The sequence below is a fragment of the Antedon bifida genome, chromosome 1, assembly GCF_963402885.1.
Source record: "Antedon bifida chromosome 1, ecAntBifi1.1, whole genome shotgun sequence".
In the NCBI taxonomy this organism is placed as follows: domain Eukaryota; kingdom Metazoa; phylum Echinodermata; class Crinoidea; order Comatulida; family Antedonidae; genus Antedon; species Antedon bifida.
This window is the reverse complement of record NC_136226.1, coordinates 28,512,999-28,539,616: the sequence shown is the minus strand read 5'-3', so window position 1 is coordinate 28,539,616 and position 26,618 is coordinate 28,512,999. Positions and strand designations below refer to the sequence as shown.

The window sequence follows — 26,618 nt, the reverse complement described above, 5'->3', positions numbered from 1 at the left end:
TCGATTAGGTGCAGTCTTACTTAGTTCCTTTAAAATTCATGTTCTTGTGATTCCAATTGAATTAATTATGTTGCAATCAAGAAAATTAGAAACTCGACTGACAAAACACACAGTTATAATAACAGTACTCATATGCTTACTGCATTTATAAAATGAAACCTAAATATATAACTTTATTTATTGTTTTGCCAAAACATTAACAAATAGAGGGCGCAATTCATATTTAACAAATCAACAAAACGAACTAACCGGATACGCCATGCCATAGAGATAATAGGCCTAAGCGCAGGATGCGATTTTTTTTTCCGTACGAGAGTTCCTCCATCGGTTCGTTTCGGACTCAATCGACTCTTCGGTAAGCCACCGATGCTCACTGATGCGTGACAACAACCACAAGACAAAACGTGAGCAGCTTTTTTGCACGAGTGACAGATTTATACATACTAGCCTAGGCCTATACTATACTCACTGTAAATATAATAATAAATAGTAATAGTAGTACTGAACCTCGTAGTTGTAATAATAGGCCTAGAATTTTAATAATATAATACTGTATAGGCAGCCACAAACCAATGTATGTACCATCAGATTCACAAACAGAAACACACACACACGCAGCAGCATTTATTTTGTTAGTCGTCACAAGCAAGGCCTAGCTAGCCTAGTATAGCCCTACCTGACGTGTACATGTGCTTCAAAATGTAGTACATTTCCATCTACAGTACTACTTTTTATTTTAATAAAATGAAGTGGTAGGTTAGAAATTATATGTACAGTAAGCGCGCGTACAGTAACACTAACAGATGTTTTTATCAAGAAAATTACAATTTTCTTCAGGTTTTTAAGTGTAAACATTTGAAAAAAAATGTATACATTACATAGGCCTAGTATTACATGTATTCTTGTAAGTTGTAATGTATAGAAACACATGCTTGCTTATAAAGCGTTTAATATTGTGTTAATTTAATAATTATTGATATCTTGGCCGGTGGAAATTTTGAATTAAAATGAACAAGTTTTTTTTTTTTTAATTAATTTCAGAAACCATTGACATTTTGTAAAAAATATCAATAAAATAAATCAAGAATATGGAATACAGAATTAAAACCGATCTTCATGATAAGATGATAGTATCACATAAGCTTCCTGGAAAATTTGTTATTATTAAATGTATTTGTAGTCGTGTCAGTACCGTAATTGAATGTTTTTACTTTACATGTATTTTTTATGATTTTCCAAATTACATAATACACATAATAAACAATAATATTAGTTGTAGGCCTATAATTTATTTAAAATACTGCATTGTTAATACAGTAATATAGTACTCACTAAACACATACGTAATTTGATATAATATTTAGAATTCTTGTTCATTGCTGTTTTCATTAATTGTATGTCTATTGTTAATCACTTTGTTGTACAGTATAAATTTATAATTTGTTAATCTTAGTATACATGGCCTTCATGATCTATAAGAAAAATAAATAAGTCCAAATAAAATATTAGTACATTTCGCAAACTCTCTGTTATTTTTTTTTTCAACGTAGAAAAGTACTTAATTGAAAGAAATGTTTACTCATACAAGAAATTTGATTCAAATAAAATTATTACAAGATGTTAGTACGTATCAGTTATTTTTTGTAATGTATTTTTAGGATTTTAATTGACCTAATTTATTTTAATGATATTCATAATTTGATTTATCAATATGATATACTGTAATAGGATTTAGGCTATATTATTTTTAATGTATTTGTTTTATTCTTATAAATATAATGAATTTCTATTTAAGTTTTTAATGTTAACGATAAAAAGTATAAAAAACATACACTGTGCATAGGAATTCCTACTGTACATAATCATTTTAAATTCAAAAGTAATACATGGCATAGGCCTATACAATCTTGGCTAGGCTAGCCATGGGCTAGCTACAATACCATAAGAGAAAAGAGCCTCTCGTTTGTGACAAAAGGTCGTTCAACTTCAAAAAATAATATCTGATACGGCCTACTATTGGGTCGTAGACCTAGGCCTAAATATCTTTAAAATGCTATTGGGTTCTTAATGTAATTACTAAGTAGGCCTAGTATTTATTAATTAATTTCAATAAAAGTTCGTATTAGTGTAGATTCTTTTTACTGTTGTGAGAGCCTGTGAAAGTAAGCTCGCGGTTTGTAAACTCTACAGTATTATGTTGTCACGCATCAGTGAGCTGACTTACCGAATACCGAAGAGAGTCGATTGAGGCCGAAACGAACCGATGGAGGAACTCTCGTACGGAAAAAAAAATCGCGCCCAGGATACGCCCAACGAGTGGAGAGAGAGCAGGCGATGTTTACATTTTTTGGGATGACAATTGCGTCAAATGTCCATATGACGCGTTGAACTACTCACTGCGTTCCACTGTGGTGTCTTTGGCATGTCCGTGTTTCATAAAGCAAAACTATTATCTTTAATTATTATTGGTGTAAGTTATTGAAATGACATGCACAAAATGTGTAACTTAGGGCTTTACAACGTTTTAGCAGCATAAGAAAGTCTGAACTTTCGAATTCGTAAATAACACAACTTTAGATTACGAAGTAGTACGGAACTTTGTAAAATAGAATATATAATGTTTTGTTAAAATGCATTTTACTGACGGCCACGTAGGCCTACATTGCATACTGATAATAAGCATGTATGTTAAACCGGGGAGTTTTTAAACTTTATTTTATTCCTTTGTGTATCAATTAATTTAAAACAATTCCAATTGCAGCAACTCTTGTATTTTACATGCGTTTGACAAGTTTTCTCGGTTTAATCTGTCAATCAGTGGGGCTACCCGTCGAAGACGGTACTAACTCTCGTTTTATAAAAGACTGTTATAGGCCTATGAAAAGTTTAGATTTCGATTTATTGCCGAGTTATTAAATATTATATTCAGCTTGACACAATAACATAAATATACTGTATTGTATTTATTTGTGCATTAGGCCTATTCAAAATTGTTACGTTCAGAAGTATCATTTATATTTGTCTTGACTCGAACAAGCCCGGTAAACATCTTTCTGTTATCATGAGTAGCCTACTTCTTTTGAAATGATCCCATGTCAATTACTTGATTTTTTTTAAACGATGTTGGCGACCATGGGTGAGTTCATGATTGAACTATTATTTTGGTTGTAAACCAATTTTTAAATTATTTTGTTAGTACAAGATACAAGAAACTTTATTTGTCTAAAAAACAAAGAAATGTCGGTTGTCAGCAAATCCGATTAAAAGATACATTTAAATACATAAACGTACTAAAAATTGACAAAAATTGAGTAACGTTTAACATCTTTAAAAGGTTAAAATCGTATTGTTACAAATTACAGTACATTCTAGAGACACCAGTGTTAAAATATGGATAGAGTTTGACACAAAAGAATTTCTAAAACGACATCGCACATTACGTGGTGGACAAATCTAGGATCTCTTCATACAAACCTCCTGGTTTCCTGAGACCCCATTTCATCAGTTTCTTGAATCAATCAATCATACTCCGGTTATTTTTTTGTGATTTGTGATTTGATAAATAAATGTATTTGTAAGTTGTATTTGTAGTTCACGAACGGATCGTATCGGCCAATTTAGATTTGACCACCGCCAAAGAAATAAAAAAAATTAAATAAAAGCAGAATGTGTATAATACGCACATAGGCCTACATGTGTGTTATGTAAATGTAGTCCATTTTAAGATAAGTTTTTATATTAATAAAATAGCAGCTTAATATCGAAACACAAGTAATAAAATTTAATGAAGTAACACAATTTTTTCATTGTTTAAATTTTATTGATTTCATCGATTACTTTTATTTTTATTTTATGTGAAGCGCATACAGGCTTTATGCATTATGCGCTTAAACGTCAAAATTTATTATTATTATTATTATCCAAAATCTAGGCACCATCCTATAATTTACTATCATAATTGTCAATTAACAATTTTTCTAAAGGAATTCTCATTTCATTTGGTATAGGTACAGATTCATTGTTTTTCTTTGAGTTTACAAACACGTGGATACACTTTCCAACAGCGCATGCGTCTCTTTTATGACTCATAGAAAAATCTTCCTCGTTGAAACTGCCTCCTGAAAGCAGTCTTTGAGAATCTTCTCTTTCTGCGAACAATCCAATCTTATAGTGCACACTAGAGTTGCCAATTTTAGTGACGCTCAATCCAGCTAAGACCACTTCAGGAAAGCTGAGAGGACGGTGGAACGAGCATTCTGTCTCAACCATTAAACCAATCAAATCTGTTGTCTTCAGATTTGTATTCAGTTTGCAGTGTTTGATGAGATAGTGATTAATGACTGTATCAAAGTAAGAGTAGTATTTGATATTGTTAACATGGCCGTATTGATCATTGTCCGCCCAACGAGTTTGGATTGGTAGAAAATACTTGAAATTTGATCTCTCCAATAAAGATTGTTTTTTAGATGAAGAAGACATTCTTATTAGTGTAGTATGCAACGTTTTCCACTTGTTACAACCACGATATAGAAATACTGACGTGGAAATCATCCTCGGATAGAAACCGGTCTGTAACTATAAAAGAGAGTTGATGTTATAAAAAAAGGCTACCAAAAACAACATATTTCAAATTATTTATTTTTAAGCAGCAGCCATTGAGTTGTTGTTTACGAAACAAGGCCAAATATGTGGCTTGAGATAGTGTTTACCGACCGACCAACCAACCGACCGACATAGTGAGTTATAGAGTCGCGTTTGCACGCGACTAAAAACATGTTCTCTACAATTGTCAAATGTAGGATTGGCAATTCTGATAAAATCAGTCAAACTTTTTTTTAGTTAGGTAAGCCCCTACCTCAAAAAAGTAGGTGGGTAGTGGATATTTTCTATATTGCGCGAAAATAAAAAGTTAAAATTAAAAAAACCTGTTAAGTTATTACATTTTACAGGCATTTAGGCCTAATAAATAGGATTTTTTGCAACACTGTTTAAAAAGGATATTGATGTGGATTTAACCCCCCAACCTCACCGATATTAAGACAGTGCTTTTTTAAATCGTGTAAAAAATCTAAACTAATATATTAATAACTTGAACTTTTTTTTGCCTGCACCTGACCTTTAAATTACACATAAATTGAACTGCTGATGACGAGGGCTTTACTTTACTTCCCTTGAGTTCGTGACCCAGCCCAGCCAGACCATGGACACGTAGGCCTGTGCCGTAGACAGTGGCGCTTCTTCAATATCTAGAAAGTGCGCAAATATCAGTCAATTAATTAAATGAACATGATTAAGCTATTGTCTTAATTTGGAGTACATAATTACCGTACTAACGTACGAACCGCGTGGTATCCGCTTACAATCTCTCCCGACGAAACGAAACGAAAAACACGTGACCATTTACAGAAGATTTTGTAACGCGTTACCTCTTATGAAAAAGCGTTGGTTAAACCGTCAACAATGAGTACGCCTACCTAAAGTCAAATAAAACCAAAACGCTATTAATCATCAATAACTTTATGAATTATTTTTGTTATTAAAAATAATACCAAATCACCAAAAAGTCCCTATTATAAATTTATATAATGGGAGAGTTTTCTAGCCTAAGGCAAGTAGTATACAGACACCAAAATACCAAGTTAATTACAAATTTCAAATACAGAAACGCCAAAATAATTATATATAATAATCAATAATGATTTTTTGTGTTTTATTTATTATAATAGAAACTTCCCTCTTATCTTTCCCTCTTATCTTCTCCCCTCCTCCCTCCCCTACAGTACAACATTATAGAGGGCGTCATACTTCATTAATTTTTCACACACGTCAAACAAACAGAAAAACCAGAACGTGTAAATGATTTAAGCAAAGTAAGGCTTCCTAGTAGGCCTATAACAACTAAGTAAAGATATTGGTGTAAGTAAAATGAATTGTACATTCATGGGCTTCTTTAACATTATTAGGTAGCCCATAAACGTAAGTGTGTTATAGGCCTTGCTTATAATTAAAATGATGTTAATTAGGCTACTAATAGTATGATGATATGGTACGGTAGGGGATGGTACCCCGCGGTAGCAACAAGGCCAAGGCCTTGGGCTTGCTTAGTTAGTACTAGGCCTAGCCTAGGCCTCTATAATAAGAAGGCCTAGCTAGGCTAGCCTAGGTAGGGTCTAGCTATACTAGGTAGGCTGGTACTTCTGCTGAGTACTACTACTAGCCTAGCCTAGGCCTGGCCCTAGCTAGTACTAGCCTAGGCCTACTACTTAGTACTACCCAGCCGGTCTTACTAAACACCACCAGATACCTACTAGAGCAATAAATCTTACCACCAGAGAGCAGCCACCTGTTTGGAATTGATTATTAAGGGTATATTGCAAATTTCAAAGCTTAATTTTTTCAGAAACTGATAAAATTGAAGTTTAAAGTTGAATTTCTCACTGTCGTATTCCAGAACCGAATGTGTTTGATAAACATTATAGCAACGAAACGAACGCATTCTTCCGTGTCTTTTGTGTATTGTATTCAACGGTCAACTATGAGGCGCTACCGATGCTTTTTTGTTACTTTAGTCAGTCACATAAAATACACCAATCGATTGCGCGATTAGTCTTTCATTTGTCAATGTTTTTATCATGTTTCGTATGTTAAAATCGGTAACGAACATCACTGACAAAAGGTAGTTTGCATTAAGTTGTATTTATTAAACGAATTTCTGATTTTATTTGACCAAATAAATTCATCGGTAGCGCCTCATAGTTCACCGCCAGCGAAGCACAACTGCCCATTGTTAGATCCCAAACACTGTATTCGCTATACACTGAGAAGATCAGGCCTCCGGTCCTTAAAACTTGAATAGAACAAACAACTAGGTATGGTAATTAAAGATGATTGAATTTTAAAAATACAATGGTGAAAATATGTGAGCTATTCTCACAGTGTATAGTGTTGGTCAAGGCCAGTAGGTATTTCATTATTGTTGTATTCACACCAAACATAAAGCAACTTTCAATCTGAAAGAATATGTCAAGAATATCTGAATATAACTGAAGTCTTAATAACAAAATATCATATTTTCTTCCTTACTAAAAAAATTCACACTCTCTTCTTACAGAATAAAATGTTTTTATCATTCATCTTTAACGCAATGTAAACATCAGTTATGTTATACCGTATATGACAATGGATGCCTGCAACATATACCATCTATGAGAGTATCTGCAAAGAAAAATATTTTTAATAGTATTATTTTTTAATTAACAACAATGATAATGCCGTTTATAAGAAAATACAATTCAGGAATGCTATTTGTAATGGGGTGCTGTCTAACATTGTGGGTAATATGGGATTGGAATTCTATAGTGTTGCTGAACAATGAAAAATCATATAAATACATAACAAGAAAAAAAACGATAGAATATGCTTCATTTGGACCAATTGAATCGGAAACAACAGGTAAACTTAAAATTATTTTCTGCATAAAAATATTATTACAATTTGATTGTACTGTAGATTGAAAGAATGTATTAATCAGGATGCAGTTAAAATTAGGTATTCTTTGACATCGTAAATTAAGCTATTTCTCTTTCTGGTTTTTTTTCAGTAATATTTAGTAGAGGTCAACACGGCTACAATACATCCAGGTGAGTATAAATTATGTCTAACACCAATTAAAAACTAATTAATTTAAATTTAGTTTCCAGTGTCCATAATGAGCATCCAATTATCTGTAATGTACATCCAGCGTATATAGTGTGCTTCCTAGTCTAAGTAAGAGTGTGTCCATCTCCAGGATCCATAGTGTACATCCAGGGTCCATAGTGTACATCCACGGTCCATAGTGTACATCCAGGGTCCATAGTGTACATCCAGGGTCCATAGTGTACATCCAGGGTCCATAGTGTACATCCAGGGTCCATAGTGTACATCCAGGGTTCACAGTGTACATCCAGGGTTCACAGTGTACATCCAGGGTCCACAGTGTACATCCAGGGTCCACAGTGTACATCCAGGGTCCATAGTGTATATCCAGGGTCCATAATGTCTATATGTACATCTAGGGTTCTTAATGTATATCACAGGTTCTTAATATGTATATCCAGGGTTCTTAATGTACATCCAGGGTTCATAATGTTTATCCAGGATTCTGTGATACAGTACAGCTCTGATTTGCATGTTCTATACTGCCAATTTATACTGTACTGCATTGTGTGTGTGTGTGTGATTTAAGCCACATATGTCATTAATCTGTGTTCAGACTTGCGAAATATTATTTTAAGAGAGATTAGATTTTGATTTGCAGTTTTGAAATCACAAAGATTTTTTACAAACATCGTCATTGATGTCTTTCTGACTACAACAAGAATGCATTTTAGTTAACCACTGTGCTCATTTTAATAACATAACTCCAAATAAAAGGGCTTCATTTTTATCTGAAGTTTTTATATCTCTTTAATTATTATTAGAAAATGGTTTTAATTAAGTTAGTTTCTCTTAAATCCATTCAATATCTTTTTATTGCCTCACATTAACACAAGTGCTTTCTAATGGCGGCCATTCTGAATGTCAACATGTCATAGTTCATAAACAGGTCAAATTATACTACACTACTGTGTATTGTACTGCTAATCGGTGAAAATTAAAACCTTTTAAATCAAACCTTGTACTGGGTGCAGGAAATTTAGGCTATGGGATTTAGCCCCCTCCACCCACCATATGTACATCCTGTTGTCAAAGTCAATATGATGCTGTTGGGCTGTGAATATTGTGCAATAAGACAAGATTTTTAACTATAGCTACCACCCACGGCTAAACTAAGTTTGATCTCTGACGTTTATCTTGTTTAGTTTCCATTGTTTACGCAGTAGGCCTACACACACTTTACAATTATTTGCCCAAGATTAGTAATCAAATATAGACCATCTTGTCAATAGAAATAATATACTTTGATATATTTTTTTTGTACTTTTATGATTTGAATGTTTTTTACATAAACCAAGGCAATCTAACAACCGGACACTGAGCTCGCCTTGCCAAGATAGGTAATCGTAACAGTCCTTTGATCTTATGTCTGGCTGCGACAAAAACAGTACTATACTACTGTATGTGTTAGGCAGGACAAGACACTGAGCTTGCTTTGCCAAGATAGGAACTTGTAACAGTTTGATCCTATGTCTGGCTGCAACAAATATCAACAGTACTGTACTATGTAAATATTCTCAGTGATGTGCGGTGTCTGTTAAGGGGCGTGGAACTGATCGTGTCGCAACCACAGATAATTATTTTGATCTCCGGAGCTCAGCATCCTAATGTTAGATTGCCTTGCATAAACATACAATTTGAAAAATGGGAGACTGCATGTATCCATACACTTGGGATTTAAAAATGGGTTCAATTGAGGTTCAGTGGAATAATAATGTATTAAAATGACCTGAATTTGTACTGGAAAAAACTTTTTAACTTCTAGATTGGGGAGAGGAAATCTGACAATAAGCACCCAGAAAATAACCAGGGGTGGGTTCTTCATTTGGATTCTTCTAGTATTTTATAATTCATAACATATACATATAACTATGTTTGTTTATCACAATTATCAGTATTTAATTTAATTTATATTTGTTAACATCTTTTTTATTATATTTACATAATATAATACTACAATGAGAATTCTCAATAAAAACAAATAATGAATATTTTGTAAAATCAACCATAGAGATAGTAATATCTCTATGGATAGACCAATCCATCCTTCGTTTCATTCTTTATGGACATATCCTATTCACTACACTCATAAACATTTTCTTGTACTAGATAGTACTACAACAACCTATTGTTAGCTAATAATAAAACATTAGACAACATAATAAGAATGACAAAGAACAGGGAACAAAATATTATATTGAAAACACAATACAGCTTTTTTTATTATTTCAACCTTTGCAGTTTTCATTGTCTGTCCATAAGGGACCGTATCAACATCTCTACTAGTACTACATTTTTTTAAAACTAATAACATAGTTTTAATTTCAAGTTTCAATGTGGAAGAATCATTAACAACAGTAAACAATGTGTATTTTATTACCTCCGACAACAGGTTATGTAGATCACGTATGTGGGTGTGTTTGTTTGTTAGCAGAATTACTCAAAAAGTTATTGCAAGATCTTTACCAAATTGAAACCACAGATAGATATGTGGTCGTGGACCATTCCATTAAATTTTGGAGGCGATCCGGACCACTTTTGATAATTATTTTCAGACCTGCTATTGTTAAAAGATAGACAATTTTCAAAAAGCCTGCGAACTAATACTGAGCAACGTCCTAACGTAACATTAGGGTCATAGTAGAAAAATTAAAATATGAAACATTATTAATAATAAAAAATAATAAAAATAATAAGGATGATGGAAAAAGAAAGATCCTCAGCAGGAATTGAACCATTGAATCAGGGACCTCAACTGTGTAAAGCTGGATATATAACCATGGACCTATAAATTTATAGGTCTATGATATAACCATTACACCAAACTCACATTCATAAAGTTGTAGTGAAATTAGCCTAATCACACAATGTATTATCGGGAGAAATCTTGTAGGGGAATTTTACAGTAGGCGGAGGTTCTGTATGCACTCTTGGAGTGCCGTTCTAGTTTTATTAATTATTATAATACCACATTATACCAACGTACAGAAAACAACAATTAGCTTAATAGCACCAAGGATTGGGAAAATAGGCCAACAGCTTCTTCCTGATTAGGCGTGCCACACCCAACAAAATATGAATATCCAGAAAAGTCTTGCTAAATAATTTATTATCATATTTCCTGGGGCATTTATTTTTCAGGAGAGTTATTAGGGGGATGTTTATTTTGGGGGAGGCTTTTTTGGGGTGGGGTATAATATGGTAACATGCATAATCAAATAAATACTCCTAGATATGAAAAAACAACACAATTAATATTGAGAAGTGATAAAATACAAAATTCTTGGTAAAATGTAGGTCGTGTCATTCAATGAATTCTATTGCCATTAGAAATGTGAAATAGTAATACAATATTGTGTATATATGCATGTGGCAGGGCGTTTATTTGAAGTAAATAAATAAATGCCCTATGGGGCTGGGGCGGGGGGAGAAGTGTTTGTTGAGGGTGACGTTTTTTTGAATAAATACATTACCTAAACCAGTTAAAAAATACTGTAAACTAAATGTAGTTACTGCAGTAAACTCAGCAGTAAAATAATTTTGACATGGTCCTTAAACCAAATATTAAACAATATTATATTGTGATCCAATGTAATTGTTTTTTTATTGTTTTTTTATTGTATTATACTTTCAAATTGCTGTTTTGATTGTGTTTTTGCATCTGTTGTTGAAACCGCACTACTTAAACATCTTATCAATATGGCAACATAATGTTTGTGCTTTACAAAAAATATTGATTAAATAAATTAAATGATTAGTTTATTCTGAATTGCTTTATTGCCATTAAGCAACCTTGAATATATAGTCTACAAATATGATATAATATTTGTACAGTCTGTGTGAATAGTGAATCTCTATACACTACTGTAGTAGCTTTAGAATTAAAGGTCTCACTCATTTTATGTTTTACCCAAAAACCACTAAAAAATGAATTAACATAGCATTACTAATCAACTCTCTTCCAAAAGAATAAAATGCCTCATTAAATAATGTATTCATTTAATAATAATTATTCTATATTTGATGGTATTACTACAGTAGTAAGCTCTGTCTACACTATCAAACATTATGCGACAAAAAAAATGTGATGTGCCCATATATGGACATGATGATGTCATATCACTACCATATTTTGGGTATATCACTACCATATTTGGGCACATCACACTTTTTTATGTCAAACTAGTTTGATAGTGTAGACAGAGCTTAACATGGCCTAATTCAACTCTCTTCCAAAAGAATAAAATGCCCCATAAAATTATTTTATGATATTACTACAATATTATTACTCATCACATTTGAAACTTGTTTTTGTTTTCAGAATTCCTGCATTGGTGTATCATAATGACTATTTTCTGGCATTTTGTGAAGCACGAAAAGATACCCACCGTGACATTGGTAATATGGATATTATATTACGCAGAGGTAAACGAAAAGGATGGAAAGTGGAATGGAGCGACGCAAAGACTGTGGTTTCAATGCCAGGCATGAGGTACTAACATCTATCACTATCATACAAATAATAATGGTTATGAGTGCAATGGTACGAATAGTTTCATGAGGTGAAAATGTATGTTTTTGTATACCAATTTCTTTGCTAGGCTTTTATTCTCTGCCATTTTCTCTATGTCACAATTCTGTGATCCATTATACAAATAATAATGTTTATGAGTGCAATGGTATGAATAGTTTCATGAGGTGAAAATATATGTTTTTTTATACCAATTTCTTTGCTAGGCTTTAATTCTCTGCCATTTTCTCTATGTCACAATTCTGGGATCCATTATCATACAAATAATAATGTTTATGATGAGTGCAATAGTACAAATAGTTTCATGAGGTGAAAATGTATGTTTTTTATACCAATTTCTTTGCTAGGCTTTAATTCTCTGCCATTTTCTCTATGTCACAATCCTGTGATCCATTATCATACAAATAATAGTGTTTATGATGAGTGCAATAGTACAAATAGTTTCATAATGTGAAAATGTATGTTTTTTTTTATACCAATTACTGCCCTTTTCTCAGTCACAATCTGGTTACAGGTTATCACATTAAATGACACCTGGTCTGTACTGTACATATGTTTGCCTACCTACATGGCACCTGTCCATATAAATAATATTTTTGTCAACATCTATCAGCCTTTTAACATCTTTATCATTCAGCCAACACTTTGAGGATTCCCTCCTGTCCATTTCCCATTACTTCACTGTCTCATAATCGACTATCTAGTAATCGTGTTGAGTGGCTAAGCGGTAAGACAGAGACGCTGTGTGAAAATCATAGCCGTAAATATTGGCACAGGTGCACAAGGCTTTCATCGACCATAGTTCTCATAAGGATTTAAAACTGGAGGTCTGGTGTACACTGTGTGCACTTTAAAGAACGGTACCAGTGCATCTTTCAAGAGAGTAGGGATCACCCTGGTGTACTGGTCTATCTCAGCCCCTGGCGTTGGGGACAGACAAATGAGTACAGTTTTGTGGCATTGGACACAGAGGGACCCCTTAGAGGAAAAGAAAGCTATAAGCGTCGTTTACACCTGTGCATGATTCAGCTCAGTTAGGGCTGGAAAAGAAAGCTATAAGCGTTGTTTACACCTGTGCATGATTCAGCTCAGTTAGGGCTAGACAAAGATTAATTCCCTTACATTACATTTATTATGGTACTGTGGTGTCTAATGTACTGCTACACAGTACTTCGTCTTTGATTGCATCATTGGCATGATATAGGCCTAGTAGTTTGTATTTCAAGTTAATATTGACTTTTAATTTCAAAGCAAACTGCTACTCATAATGTTGAGTAAATATATCACACGACTCGCCTTATTGTCCGTCTCCAAACAGCAAACATAGCTTCTGGGTATGCAACATCTGAATTCTAAAAGTCAATTAAACCATGCATTCTCTCACCATGCATTCTCTCACCATGGCTCTCTCACAGCCTCTCAAAATTCAATACTTAAGCACGTACAGTTAAGTCAGTCCTTTGGTCAGTATATTTTAGGATTTGATATCTAAATTTCTTCAAACATTGTTATAAGATTTTCAGTCAAGAAACAGACTTGAATAAGTAGCATGGTTTAGTTAAAGTGTGTTGTTTAGTCTGTTTAACTAACTCTGTAACCTAGCTACGAAACACTGGCAACTTTAATCTTAGAGATGTATTTATATGAAAAATAAAGATTATTGAAATCAGACTTTAAATAGGCCATTTTGCAGTTATTCACTTAGAATGTAAAAAAAACACCAAAACAATTATTTCACTTATAAAAAGACAAACGAAACATTAAATTTTAACCAAAAACTATTGACAGAAAATTTAAGTATTTTATGCTTTCAATTACATTTTTTTTTGTTAAATCATATTTTTTTTCTCGATCCATTTTTTGGTCAAAGTAAATAACTATTATAATTACGTGACATTAAAATGGCATTGAAAAAAATATATATTTTTTTAGGGGGACAATATATCTTTAAAAGGATTGTAAAAATTAGTTTTTAAGAAGATAATTTAGAAACCTTTTATCTAATTTACATTAAATGAACTACTAGTATAAAACTACTCAATGTTTTATGAGAACAAATTCAGATACATATATCAACAAAACATCTAGTTTGCATTATACATAGTGTATGACAGCAAATTTTCTTTAGTTGATACTGTACTAGCATTTGCATAGTAAGTAGACTGTGAACAAACAATGTTATGGCTGAAGTATGAATGAACATTGAGCAGATGTATTTATAATACAAATACAATTCTGATCTTTATATCATTAATATCATATCATGTTTTTGAAATTTAAGTATATTGAACATTGGTGAGTGTTATTAATTAACATTTATTGATCATGTATTATATTATTAAACAATTATTAATTGTGTGATTATAAACAATTACTGATCATATGTTAACAATTACTGATCATAATTACTGATCATATGTTAACAATTACTGATCATATGTTAAAAATTACTGATCATAATTACTGATCATATGTTAACAATTACTAATCATAATTACTGATCATATGTTAACAATTACTGATCATATGTTAAAAATTACTGATCATATGTTAACAATTACTTATCATAATTACTGATCATGTGTTAACAATTACTGATCATACAGTATGTTAACAATTACTGATCATTTGTTAACAATTACTGATCATATGTTAACAATTACTGATCATATTGATCACGTTGATCAAGCATTCTTTTGATTGTTTGTTCAAACTCAAACTTTAATCATAATTACTGATCATATGTTAACAATTACTGATCATATGTTAAAAATTACTGATCATAATTACTGATCATATGTTAACAATTACTTATCATAATTACTGATCATGTGTTAACAATTACTGATCATACAGTATGTTAACAATTACTGATCATATGTTAACAATTACTGATCATATGTTAACAATTAATGATCATATATTAACAATTACTGATCATTTGTTAACAATTACTGATCATATGTTAACAATTACTGATCATATTGATCATGTTGATCAAGCATTCTTTTGATTGTTTGTTCAAACTCAAACTTTATTCGATCAAAGCTTTTGGGTCAGCGGCACACTTTTAAAAAACGGTGCGTTCTAACATTAACAATACAGTTACAAAAATACATTACATAAAAAAAAATTAAACATAATAATAAAAATGGTTACTAATTATATAAATGTTGATCAAGTTGTATATTGATCGTGTGTTTAATATTATTAACAAATATTGATCATTGATAATTATGTGCTTATTTTGTTATTATATTTACAGAACTATGAACCCAGTACCGATTGTAGACAAAGAACTAGATATGTTGCTCATGGTATTTATAGCAATCCCGTCCCATATATCACAATGGAAATTAATGAGAGATGGCCTATATCAACAAGCAGTACTTGTTACTAGAGTAAGTTATACATATATGAATATTGTAATCTGTTATCATTGTTTCATGTATGCCTACACCAAGCTTTCCCATACATGCCAACATCTGAAGTTAACAAAACTGGAGTTTTTTAGGTGAACAGCGCACTCTATCTATTATCGAGGGGTAAGGAGTGCAGTGTGTGACGTCGCAAGTGGTTTTGCGTAAGTGGCTATGTGAGGGGGAAAAAAAATCAGAAAATTATGACCATGCAGAGCTTAAATATTTTTTACAAAATGTATCAAATGAGTTGTATGATTTTTTAAGCTCTGTCTACACTATCAAACTAGTTTGACAAAAAAATATGATGTGCCCAAATACGGTAGTGATATGCTTAAATATGGTAGTGATATGACATCATCATGTCCATATATGTGCACATCACATTTTTTTGTCACATAAAGTGTCTCCTCATTTACAAACACAGAACCAGATAAGAATATTTGATTTTCTAATTAATTGAGTTAACATTATTTTGATTATAGAGTTTTGACAATGGTGAGACATGGACAGCACCGCAAGATATCACAGATTCAACTTTAGCAGCAATACGCCCTCTACCTGCGTTGTATGCTCCCGGACCAGGTCACGGCATTAAACTTAAATCTGGCCGTTTAATGGTGCCTGGAAACTACTTTGTGAAAGATCACATTGGCATGCATTTAGGTAGGTTTTGAATGTCCATTAAAAGGATACAAATAAACGATCACATTGAAGTGAATGTAGGTTGATTTTGGTCATGTGGGAAAGTTAAGACCTGTTTACTAGCTCCCCACCTCAACATAGTTTAAGGGCCTGTTCAGACCTACGGAGTTATACTTTTGTATCGGATGCGGCGTACTGAAACTGAACCAGGAAAAGATTGGAGGAGTGGAAGCTAACTCTTACGACACTGATCTTTCGTTCGTTATGACAGCTCAAGGTACAAGATTAGTGAACGACGCTTACGATACGTAAAACTTGCATCGATTTTGACCTCTAACCAATCAAATTTACTCCTGCATACCAGTTCGGTTTGGCCAAATTGGTGACACTTCAGTTTCTGTTACGACGCTAATTATAATACGACATTGCATAAGCAATAAGCATAACTCTGTGAATTTGAACATACCCTAAATAGTTTCTAGATCCAGACAGTGACCTAGTTAGGTTATCAGTTGTAGGTCACCACAAATCAAATTCCCTAATATTAACTAATAAATATTTATAGTTCTTTTTGTAGATTAAATTGGTTATGAAATTTTTATACAGATATACCTTTTTTTATCAACTAAATTGGATACAGTCAACTCTCCCAATACCGGACACCTTTGGGCTGGTCAAATATGTCTGGTTTTCTGGAAAATCTGGTATTTGGAATGTGTTTTTAATGGTAAAAATGAATTTGCAACATTTTTGACCTCAGGAAAAGTCTGGTATTTGGAGAGTTTCCAGTTTTCAGAGAGTCCGGTTTTGTGAGATTTGACTGTACTATAACTAAATGTTTCTTTTATTTCAGTTGATTTAGACAATTTCTCAAACACCACAAATTATGCCAATGTTATCTACAGTGATGACTTTGGAGAGAATTGGCAGACAGGGGGTAAAATACCCTTTTCACAGGAACCAAAGTCTGGGTATCCCATCCATACTAATGAAGCTACAGTAAGTACCATGTTTTGGCCTCTAAGACTAGACTTGAAGAGGGTTTAAGAGGGTAATTTTTGAGTGAGTGAGTGGCCGAGCGGATGAAACATTGGAACCATAATACGTAGTCGTAATATCAGCAATGTTCGAGGCTCACTCGCTCCATGATGGTAGAACGAGTCTTCTCGAACTATTCTCTGCCACCTGAACCGGAGGTCCAGTGTACACAGAATGCTCGCATGCACTTTAAGAACATCTTTCAAGACAAATAGGGGATTACCCTAAAGTTAAAAAAAATCTCCTAAGTGAATACAATTTAGGGAAATACTTAAATGTTCATTGAGTTAAGTGAAATACTTATTACTTAAGGGAAATATCTCACTTAAGTGTGATTGGTGAATACGGCCAGTACTTAACTGACTGAAATATTGAAATGTTTTATTTATACTGGGTGACCTCTTCAGTCAAAGACTGGTCTCCCGGAGGGCCCATTTATGACCAGTGATGTACTAGTACACCGGGGTAACCCGCTACTCGTCTCGAAAGATGTACTAGGTTCTTTAAAGTGCTAGAAATGTGTACACTGGACCTACGGTTTATAGTCCTATCCGAGACTTGTTCTTCCACCAGAACCATGGAGCGAGTGAGCATCGAACCCTTGCCGATGTTATGGCTACGTAATTATGGTCCCACTGCCTTAACCGCTCAGCCACTCGCTAGTAAAGCTATAGAAACTGGCAGGTATGATCAAAAAATTTATAGATTCTATCCTAATATAATACTCTGTTAATTTGCAGGTTGTTGAACTGGATAATGGAACAGTCATGTTAAATACAAGAACATTAAATGCATTGTTGCCTCGAATACAGTCTTACAGCGTTGATGGCGGCTTGACCTTTTCGTACCCAATGGTCAAACAAGAATTGATTGAACCTGGCTTTAAAATTGTTGATGATTTTTATACAATACCATCAAAGGCAGCAGGTTGCCAGGTAAAGTAGCCTCAAATGTAGGGCCACTTTTTGGACAGTAAACTATATGGTTACCAACACATTTATTGTGCAATTACTATTGTAGCCAATGAACAATTTATTGTGCAATTACTATTGTAGCCAATGAACAAATCAAGAGAATTTTAATTCAATGGATATGCCTATATACAGAGACATCCTATTCTTAGTAAATAGATGTCATTGTGGCCATTAATGAATATTCATAGGTTATTCTCTGATTTTCATATTTTCAACTGGGTATTTTACACTACACCCAGGACCATTTTTTTTTGACAAAGGTAGTACTGTAAATAAATACCTTATTGTCACATTTAAAATTAGTGGTACATGGATTTTTTGGATAGTACAAAATTTACATTTGCACTTGTATATATTAAAACAATTTCAGTCTTGACGTAAGAGGTTCAATGGAGTAGTGACCCACAATGTGACCCAAAAATCCTCTAATCAAATAACAAGAATCTACTCAGGTGTGTTAAAAACATCGGAAATAAAAATGAAAAAGAAATAGATTATAAATTTTTTTCTTGCATTTCCAGGGAAGTGTTATAGCATTCCCAAGTCCAGATCCGAATCATCCAAGAAAGCGTTGGTTATTATTCTCGAATCCTGCATCAAGAAAGTTCCGTGATTACATGACCGTGAAATTAAGCCACGACGGCGGGGAAACATGGAGTCCAGGATGGATGGTATACAACTTAAAGAGTTCATACTCGGATCTGACATATTTTGAAGACACCGATCCATTTACAGGAAAAATGACACAGAACTTTGCAATTCTGTTTGAGGGCGGTTTGGAACAACCTCACGAAAGTATTCTGTTTAAAACATTCAATTTGGACGCATTTTATCGAGGTCAAGAATTTTCGCAGAAATTTGAACCATTAAGAAAATCAGACAGCCTGGAAGATTATGAACTGATAAGAGTGAAGAGGCCGGAAGATTTTGAACCAATAGGAGTGAAGGGAGCAAATGATTTTGAACCAATAGGAGCAAAGGGGCCGGAAGATTTTGAAGCAATAACAGCAAATAAGCCAGGAGATTTTGAACAGTTAAAGGTAGATAACCTTAACAATTTAGAAAAGGAAGATGCACTTACTCTATAACCTTTTTCCAGTGTACTGTTTTGTCTTTCAAAATATTTTATTTCTATAACTATCTTTATTTCCCATTTTACTTTCTTAAAATTATAAAGATATCTTTATATTAATGTATTTGGTTTATTTTATAAAATGATTTTTAAAGGAACTACTCTACTAGCAAAATGGTTGTACAGAAACTACAGAAAATACAGTAAACCATTAAAAATACTATTCGCATATATGGTGATTTAGCATTTTTTGCAAAGTCGTCGGACCCAATTTTTGTCAATTCTATTCTAGGCACAAGCATGCACATTATATCTTTTTCTGGGTGTACAGTCAGCATGAAAAAATGTACTCGATTTTACTGATTAAATATAAAAGAAGGTTACCACTTTGAAGATTATAACATGAGAGTGACTTCAAATAGAAAGACAGAATTCAATTTAGAATTTTCAAATATTAGAATTCTCAAAATGTGTTATACTTATGATATTATCATCTGGTATTTTTCAGTGGAACTTCTGGTGATATTAATATAAGACATTATAAAGATAATCAGATTCAGTAATTTTAATTATTAGAACTATATTATATATTTATTTCACCTTGACATTAAATATTTGAATACTTCAATATTAAATAGTATTTAAAAATACTAATTATTATTGCTACAAAATATAGAATTTGATTCAAAGTATTTAAAGAATTTGGTTTTTTTATTGGTGGATCTTAAAAATTTGAATAAAAAATATTGTTTCATTGCACAAATATAAAACTTCAATTAATTACCACATTTCTAATTCTCTGGCTCTGATGAAATGTAAATGGTAATACGATGGTTAAATTTACTAAAAATACATTAATTAAATTTAATATACACCAATTTATGGTAATGGTATAATAATATCTTCATTAAAAACTTCTATGTACGAGTAATAACACATATACAGTAATAATTTATTTTTTATAAGTGTTTATATATATATGTATAATTATTATCTCATTATTAGTATTGTAATTCATAGTATATGTTATATGATTATCTTCTAATTAAAATATAAGTTATAGGTTTATAGCTATATTTTAAAAGCAGTACTAGGTTTCAAGGTTAAATTACTTTTTTTAAATTGTTGTGTTGCCTAAATCCAACCGACCAGGAATTAATAATAAAAATATGACTATTTTTTGTTAGAGTGTTAGAGTTTATAGAGTGTTTAATTATTTTTTTCCTTGCAAGAGTGAATTTTCTCTTTATCTTTTTGGCCCAATGGTATTAGTTTTTAACGAGATATCTTTGACTAAAAAAAATATCAAAACCGACTGACCCTGTTTTTCAGTTTGGGCAACATAACAATTTATTTTAGACCTAATAGCTTATTTAGTAATATTTTTTTAATTATTAGTGTTGTATTTGTCTAGATTGTTAATATAAAATGTGAGGGCATGTGGCGCAGTATGTTGGATGCTTGATTTAACCGATAATGGTTTGAATCCAACTCTCGCAGCATTGCTTGTATTCTTAGGCAAGGCACTTTACTTACATTTGCCTCTCTCCACCCAGGTGTATAAAATGGGTACCTGTTAGATCAAGACACAATTTAGCGCTGATTACCAGCTGCATTATGGGAGTATGTTTCGATACATGTTTGATTAAAAAATTGGCCATGGTAATAATGCTATGTAAAGCGCCTTTGAGCATAATTACTCACGAAAAGGGCGCTATATAAATACTGGTACTATTATTATTATTGTTAATGTCATATTTCATAATGTACATTAGTAATGTTATTCAGTTATTTACAAAATGAGTTATCATTTTTTAATTGGTTTGCTGTCAGTCAGATCTACTTCATCAATTCTGTCTCAAGCTTAATTTTGGGCAGTCGATCTGATTAACAATGGAGTTTGTAAACACCTCTTATGTTCAGAAGGGTAGACACAATAACCAAAATGTAATGGGTCACCCACCTGGTGGATAACACAGGGCTGTTGGTAAAGAAATTTTAAAATAGGGAAACCATTTGGTATGTAAGATTGAAGTTTTTTTATAGCCTGAAACTTAGTAAACTAAAACCAAGTCAATCTAACAACAGGATGATGAGCTCCGGAGATCAAAGAGTTTATATGTGGCTAGGACACTATCAGTTCCACGTCCCTTAACAGACGCCATGGAGAATTTGTACATAGTACAGTACTGTTGGTATTTTTCGTAGCTAGACATAAGATCAAAGGACTGTTATGAGTTCCTATCTTGGCAAGGCGAGCTCAGTGTCCTGTTGTTAGATTGCCTTGCTAAAACCAAAATTGTAAATTCTGTCATTAATAGCATTATAATAATAATAACATAGTTGCTATCAATATTTGAGTTAAGGTGTTTTTTTGCAAAATTATTCATAATGGTACTATATGGAAATAGTTGTCTTGAGAATTCAACATTTTATATAGGACGTTTAATTACAAATTGGATAGTAGTAAATTTGACATAACGTACTGTAATTTATATTAATGGAGATTAAGATAGATTAGTGGAGATTAATGTAGATTAATATTTAAGTATTGGTGTTAAACCTTGGATTAATATTTCCTGAGGTTAAGGCTTTCCTAATCTCACTTCCTTTGGTGGCATCAGGAAGAGTGGCATATTCTATTCAATATTGTACTATATTTTTATCATATGTTTTAGCCTTTTTTATGTAGTGAATCACTATTATTTATGGCTATTTGTATTTAATCAATCGATATCATTATAATAGGTATCATTATTTCCTGTGACAATGACATTGACATTATTTTTTATTTTCAATTCATAAGAATTATCATTGTCATTTTGTTATCACAATTATGACGAACATAATATGTTGGTTTTACCTACAGCACCCTTTTGAACTCGGTCAATCCTCACTATAACCTTTAATGGCTGAGTATACAGTAATCCCACTTAAGTACAGAATTATCCCGCCTCTATAGTTTAAATAAGGACACACAATACTGTATTTTAGTCAATAATCCTGCCCCCTAATTTGTGCAAAATGTGTATACTTTTTAGTCATATACAATTTTATATGCTATACTTTATGATATTTCCCAGTACTATTTCAAGAACCCTTGCATTTGTTATTAACCCCACTGAAATATTATGATTTTATTAATGTTACCACCAGTCAAGTTTTGCTTTCTGTTATTTAAGATGTCATAAATTTGAATATATAAACACATGGAGATGATCTGTATAAATTTGCATAAATTATAATGTGTATATTAATATACTAGATTAATAACTACTACACAATTTATTAATTTAAATATATGTATTTAGAATATATAATTATATAATTATTTCTTGAGAAAGTACTTCAATAATTGTCAGCGTTTTTCTTGCAATATTTGTATAACACAATTATGTGTGTTCTTGTCATTTGATTGGTTGATTTCATATCACATGTCATGCATTATTTTCACCCATTTCATGTAATATTGTATGGTCAGCTTTTGAGAATGTGCAATTTGATAGACTGGTGAATTGCAAAACCAACCTGTAATATGCGTTGTCAATAATTGCTCTACTCTGCAGTGGCTTTATTAATCGCATGACTTTTTATATTAGGTTAATTGGATAAAAAATTGCTTATTATATTTGTTATACAAATAATGAATGTTTTATATTTATTAGTGAGTGGAATATGACTGTACTATTCAACCTTTACTCCATGTTTCAACTCAGCTTTGCATCATTGAATAAAACAGTCTCATAGAAATATTCTCCCCATTCTACTCATAAGCATTCATTATTTGTACGATATAAACTGATTTATAAAACTGAAATTCTTAATTTAATAAATTTAGGAAAAGGTTGATGATGTAATAGTTCTGGGAAAATATTCCAATGATGTGGAATAAATAATACATTTGTACTCTGTATTTTTTTTTTATTCATGTAAATTTAATATTTTTACAAATCAGAAGAATAAATTGATAACAATCTATTTATGTAGTTTTTATTTGTTTTTGTCGGAGATTAAAAATGCGATGAATGTTGGAGGGATGGATGATTATATTATATTGTTAATGATGTAAAACTGAGATAACAATCAAAATGTGATGTGCCCATATATGGACATGATGGTGATATAATTATGATCACTACCATTTTTGTCACATAAAGTTTGATAGTGTAAACGGATCTTTACTCTTCCTTCAAACTTTTGCTCAAGAACCATCTCTTCCTTGTTTCATTGCTTCCTATCCTCTGTCTTTTCTCTCAGAGAAAACAATTTATGATTGTTGTTAAAAAATTTAAATTAAGAAACTCACTATGGAATCTTTCATTTAGGGGATTTCCCGTTATCTTGTTTTTGAATTCGGTCTTTGACCTTTTTGCTCGCGTATGACGTCATAACGAACCACACGCCGATGAGTGGTTACAGTTCTCTCAGCTCTCTCCCACGTCTGCTGGTTGGTGGTGAAAGCAAGGAAATCTACTTAGGCCTAGTACTTGGTTATAGCACGTACGTAAGCTGGTTTTAGAGTTATTTTTTAAAAACAATAATCCACAACTTATTCTCCAATGATGCAAAATGTAGGCCTACTCTCATATGTCTTTCTATCTAAGCGTGTATTCCACGACAACTTGAATTTCGCGCTTCGCTTGTCTTATAGTTTGAGCCCGATAGTCTTAGCATGGACTAATTTATAGGTCCATATAGTCTACCGATTTTGGCAATACTGTAGGCCTAGGCCTAGCTAGAGTCATGGTCCTTATTAATTAAAAAAAAAACTAAACATGTTCAAATTTTATTTGTAAATTGCCTATTCTTATTTTGACACAAAACAAATTTAAACAAAATCATTTCCTTCATTCTAATCTACCTAGCCTACCGTATATTTACATTTTTAAGAATTGGTAAAAGTTAGACCTATTTCTTTGAATTATCTAATTAAAACATCATTTCATAATGAGTTTTGGTCATTCAACTTTGTGGTTTATGTAGTGAGCCTACTACTAAACTATTTATGTTTTTATATATATCTTTATTACAGTTTACAGGATATGTACTGTTCCGGGCTAGCCTAGGAATATTTGCTTGAACTGTGCCTTTTATTCATGACGTGTACTAGTAAGTAGGCCACCTTGTGGAACTATTATTAAAAGCTGTCTACACTATCAAACTTTATGTGACAAAAAAATATGATGTGCCCATATATGGACATGATGATGTCATACAGTATCACTACCATATTTGGGTATATCATTACCATGTTTGGGTACATCACACTTTTTTTGTCAAATTTGATAGTGTAGACTTATTTCATTATAAAAGAATCGATATCAATTACTGCATTGCAATTTTTTTTTGTTCTTATATATTTAGGAAAATTTGCCAATGATCATCCATATGCGAATTCATTCACTATCCTTCTTAAAGGAGCACTCCCGTCCACAAGAAGATATACTAAATTCTCTACACAAACAAAGTCTTATTACAAGTCTTTGAGAGTAGAGTTATAATTTGTCATTAGAAAAAATCCTGACACATGACAGGACTTGAACCCAGGACCCTTGAATTGGTAGCCAAGCATCATAACCACCAAGCCACTCAGATGATGTGCTCCGCATTAAGTTCCTTTTTCCTCATCTTTATATTATTCACACACCAAACAAGTTTTTACACTTTTTAACTTTCAGTTTTGAATTATGTGACTCCATTATACCAGGGAAGAGTTAAATTACATTTAATTCTTCCCTGATTATACCAAGAAAACAACCATTTATTTCTAAATTCTTTTATTCTTTAAAAAACCAAAATTTGTCTGCATTTATTTTCAATATGATAATTTGAATAAATTATATTTTACAAATAATAATATATATACCACATAGCGCGCTTTTTACGACGGAACAAGTATGACAATGACTAATTTTGGAGGTTTTTTTTCAGGCCTACTAGATTTTATATTTGTGGTTCAACCAACACTCCGGTTGTGGATAAAAAGAGATGATATACAGTACCTACACATGCTCTATCATATCCTGAAGTAGTTAAGGAACAGTTAGAAAGACTGTTTAAAGGAAAGTGTGATATACTAGACTTGTGACAGCTTCCTTTAAAGGTAAATAAATAACATTATTATTTGTTTATTCAGCCACACATTTTGTTAATGTATTAATTGTTTATATTTTACCATATTTGTTTATCCTTCGCAATCTATGAAATGAAACAAAATAATTATATGTACCACAGTGTTTCATTTCGCAATCTACAAATAAATAAAAAGATTATCAAATGTACTTTGCAAAATTAAAAAAAAAGAATAACCAGAAAGCCACTCCGAGAGTGCATACCTTTGCCTACTGTAAAATTCTGTCCTATCTAACTAACACTAGCTGAAAATAATACTAAAAAGTGGTCCAGAATTGTGACCATGGTCCAGATTGCCTCCAAAATTTAATGGAGTTGTCCTTGACCACATACTGTATCTATCTGTATATTCATTTTGGTAAAGATCTTGCAATAACTTTTTGAGTAATCCTGCTAACAAACAAACAAACAGACACACACGATCGATTACATATACCTCCTTGGCGGAGGTAAATAAATATTCGACAGTTTTACATACAGACGGTTGTAATATCACTGTGTGTTAAACATACAGACTGCCACCAATTGTTTTTAAAATAATTGAATCATACAGTATGTGTTGTGTATTGATTCCTGCAGGTTTCTCCTTACAAATAAAGAGCATTGCAGGATACCTCTAATTAGGGACCAAATAAAACATATACAATATATACAGTAGATACATTAATAGTATATTGAATTATTTGTCTTTACTGGTTTTGTTATAAATCATATGGCATACATGTATTTATTTATTATTTATTTTCAATCTTTCTACATAGCAAAAAAAACAAACATAATATAAGTATAACAGGGGAGTAGCGGAAAAGCAAAAGTATAAAACTGTCATCTTGTGATGTGCTTGACCAGCCCCTGTCAACTATGTAGGCCTACCAATAATTTAACTCATAATAATATTGATTGTTTTTTTTTCTGTTTTATTTTATTTGCAGATTGAATAAAAGAATCGTACAATTGCCACTAATAATAAATAAAACTATGGTAACAATGTCTAATTATTTTTTATAATTTCGTACATGTTTTATACAGTAAATAATCATTAACTAATAAAAGAATACTAAAAAAACACCATTGATTTTAATACTGTATAAATATTTATCTATTTTGTC

General features: G+C 32.1%; 3 protein-coding genes across 3 annotated transcripts in view; 2 read left to right on the top strand and 1 right to left on the bottom strand.

The window, feature by feature from the left end:
• Window positions 1-3,798: 3,798 nt before the first annotated feature.
• On the bottom strand, window positions 3,799-5,399 carry LOC144854272 (uncharacterized). Its single transcript, XM_078712237.1, has 2 exons — window positions 5,326-5,399; window positions 3,799-4,575 (listed from the first exon to the last, which is right to left on the bottom strand). The coding sequence occupies exon 2, from the start codon at window positions 4,549-4,551 to the stop codon at window positions 3,940-3,942; it is 612 nt and encodes a 203-aa protein (XP_078568363.1). The 5' UTR covers window positions 4,552-4,575; window positions 5,326-5,399; the 3' UTR covers window positions 3,799-3,939.
• A 541-nt stretch (window positions 5,400-5,940) lies between these two features.
• LOC144854186 (sialidase-3-like) lies at window positions 5,941-19,515 on the top strand. Its single transcript, XM_078712129.1, has 9 exons — window positions 5,941-5,976; window positions 7,112-7,452; window positions 7,601-7,640; window positions 12,020-12,190; window positions 15,495-15,630; window positions 16,134-16,314; window positions 17,147-17,292; window positions 18,072-18,266; window positions 18,827-19,515. The coding sequence occupies exons 2-9, from the start codon at window positions 7,263-7,265 to the stop codon at window positions 19,391-19,393; spliced, it is 1,626 nt and encodes a 541-aa protein (XP_078568255.1). The 5' UTR covers window positions 5,941-5,976; window positions 7,112-7,262; the 3' UTR covers window positions 19,394-19,515.
• A 4,896-nt stretch (window positions 19,516-24,411) lies between these two features.
• Window positions 24,412-26,618, top strand: part of LOC144848147 (protein kinase C-binding protein NELL2-like) — a 49,494-nt gene continuing 47,287 nt past the window's right edge. The window contains exons 1-3 of the mRNA XM_078704848.1: window positions 24,412-24,486; window positions 25,309-25,480; window positions 26,442-26,490. The gene's annotated coding sequence lies outside the window, so the exon portion shown is untranslated. The remainder of the gene's footprint in view (window positions 24,487-25,308; window positions 25,481-26,441; window positions 26,491-26,618) is intronic.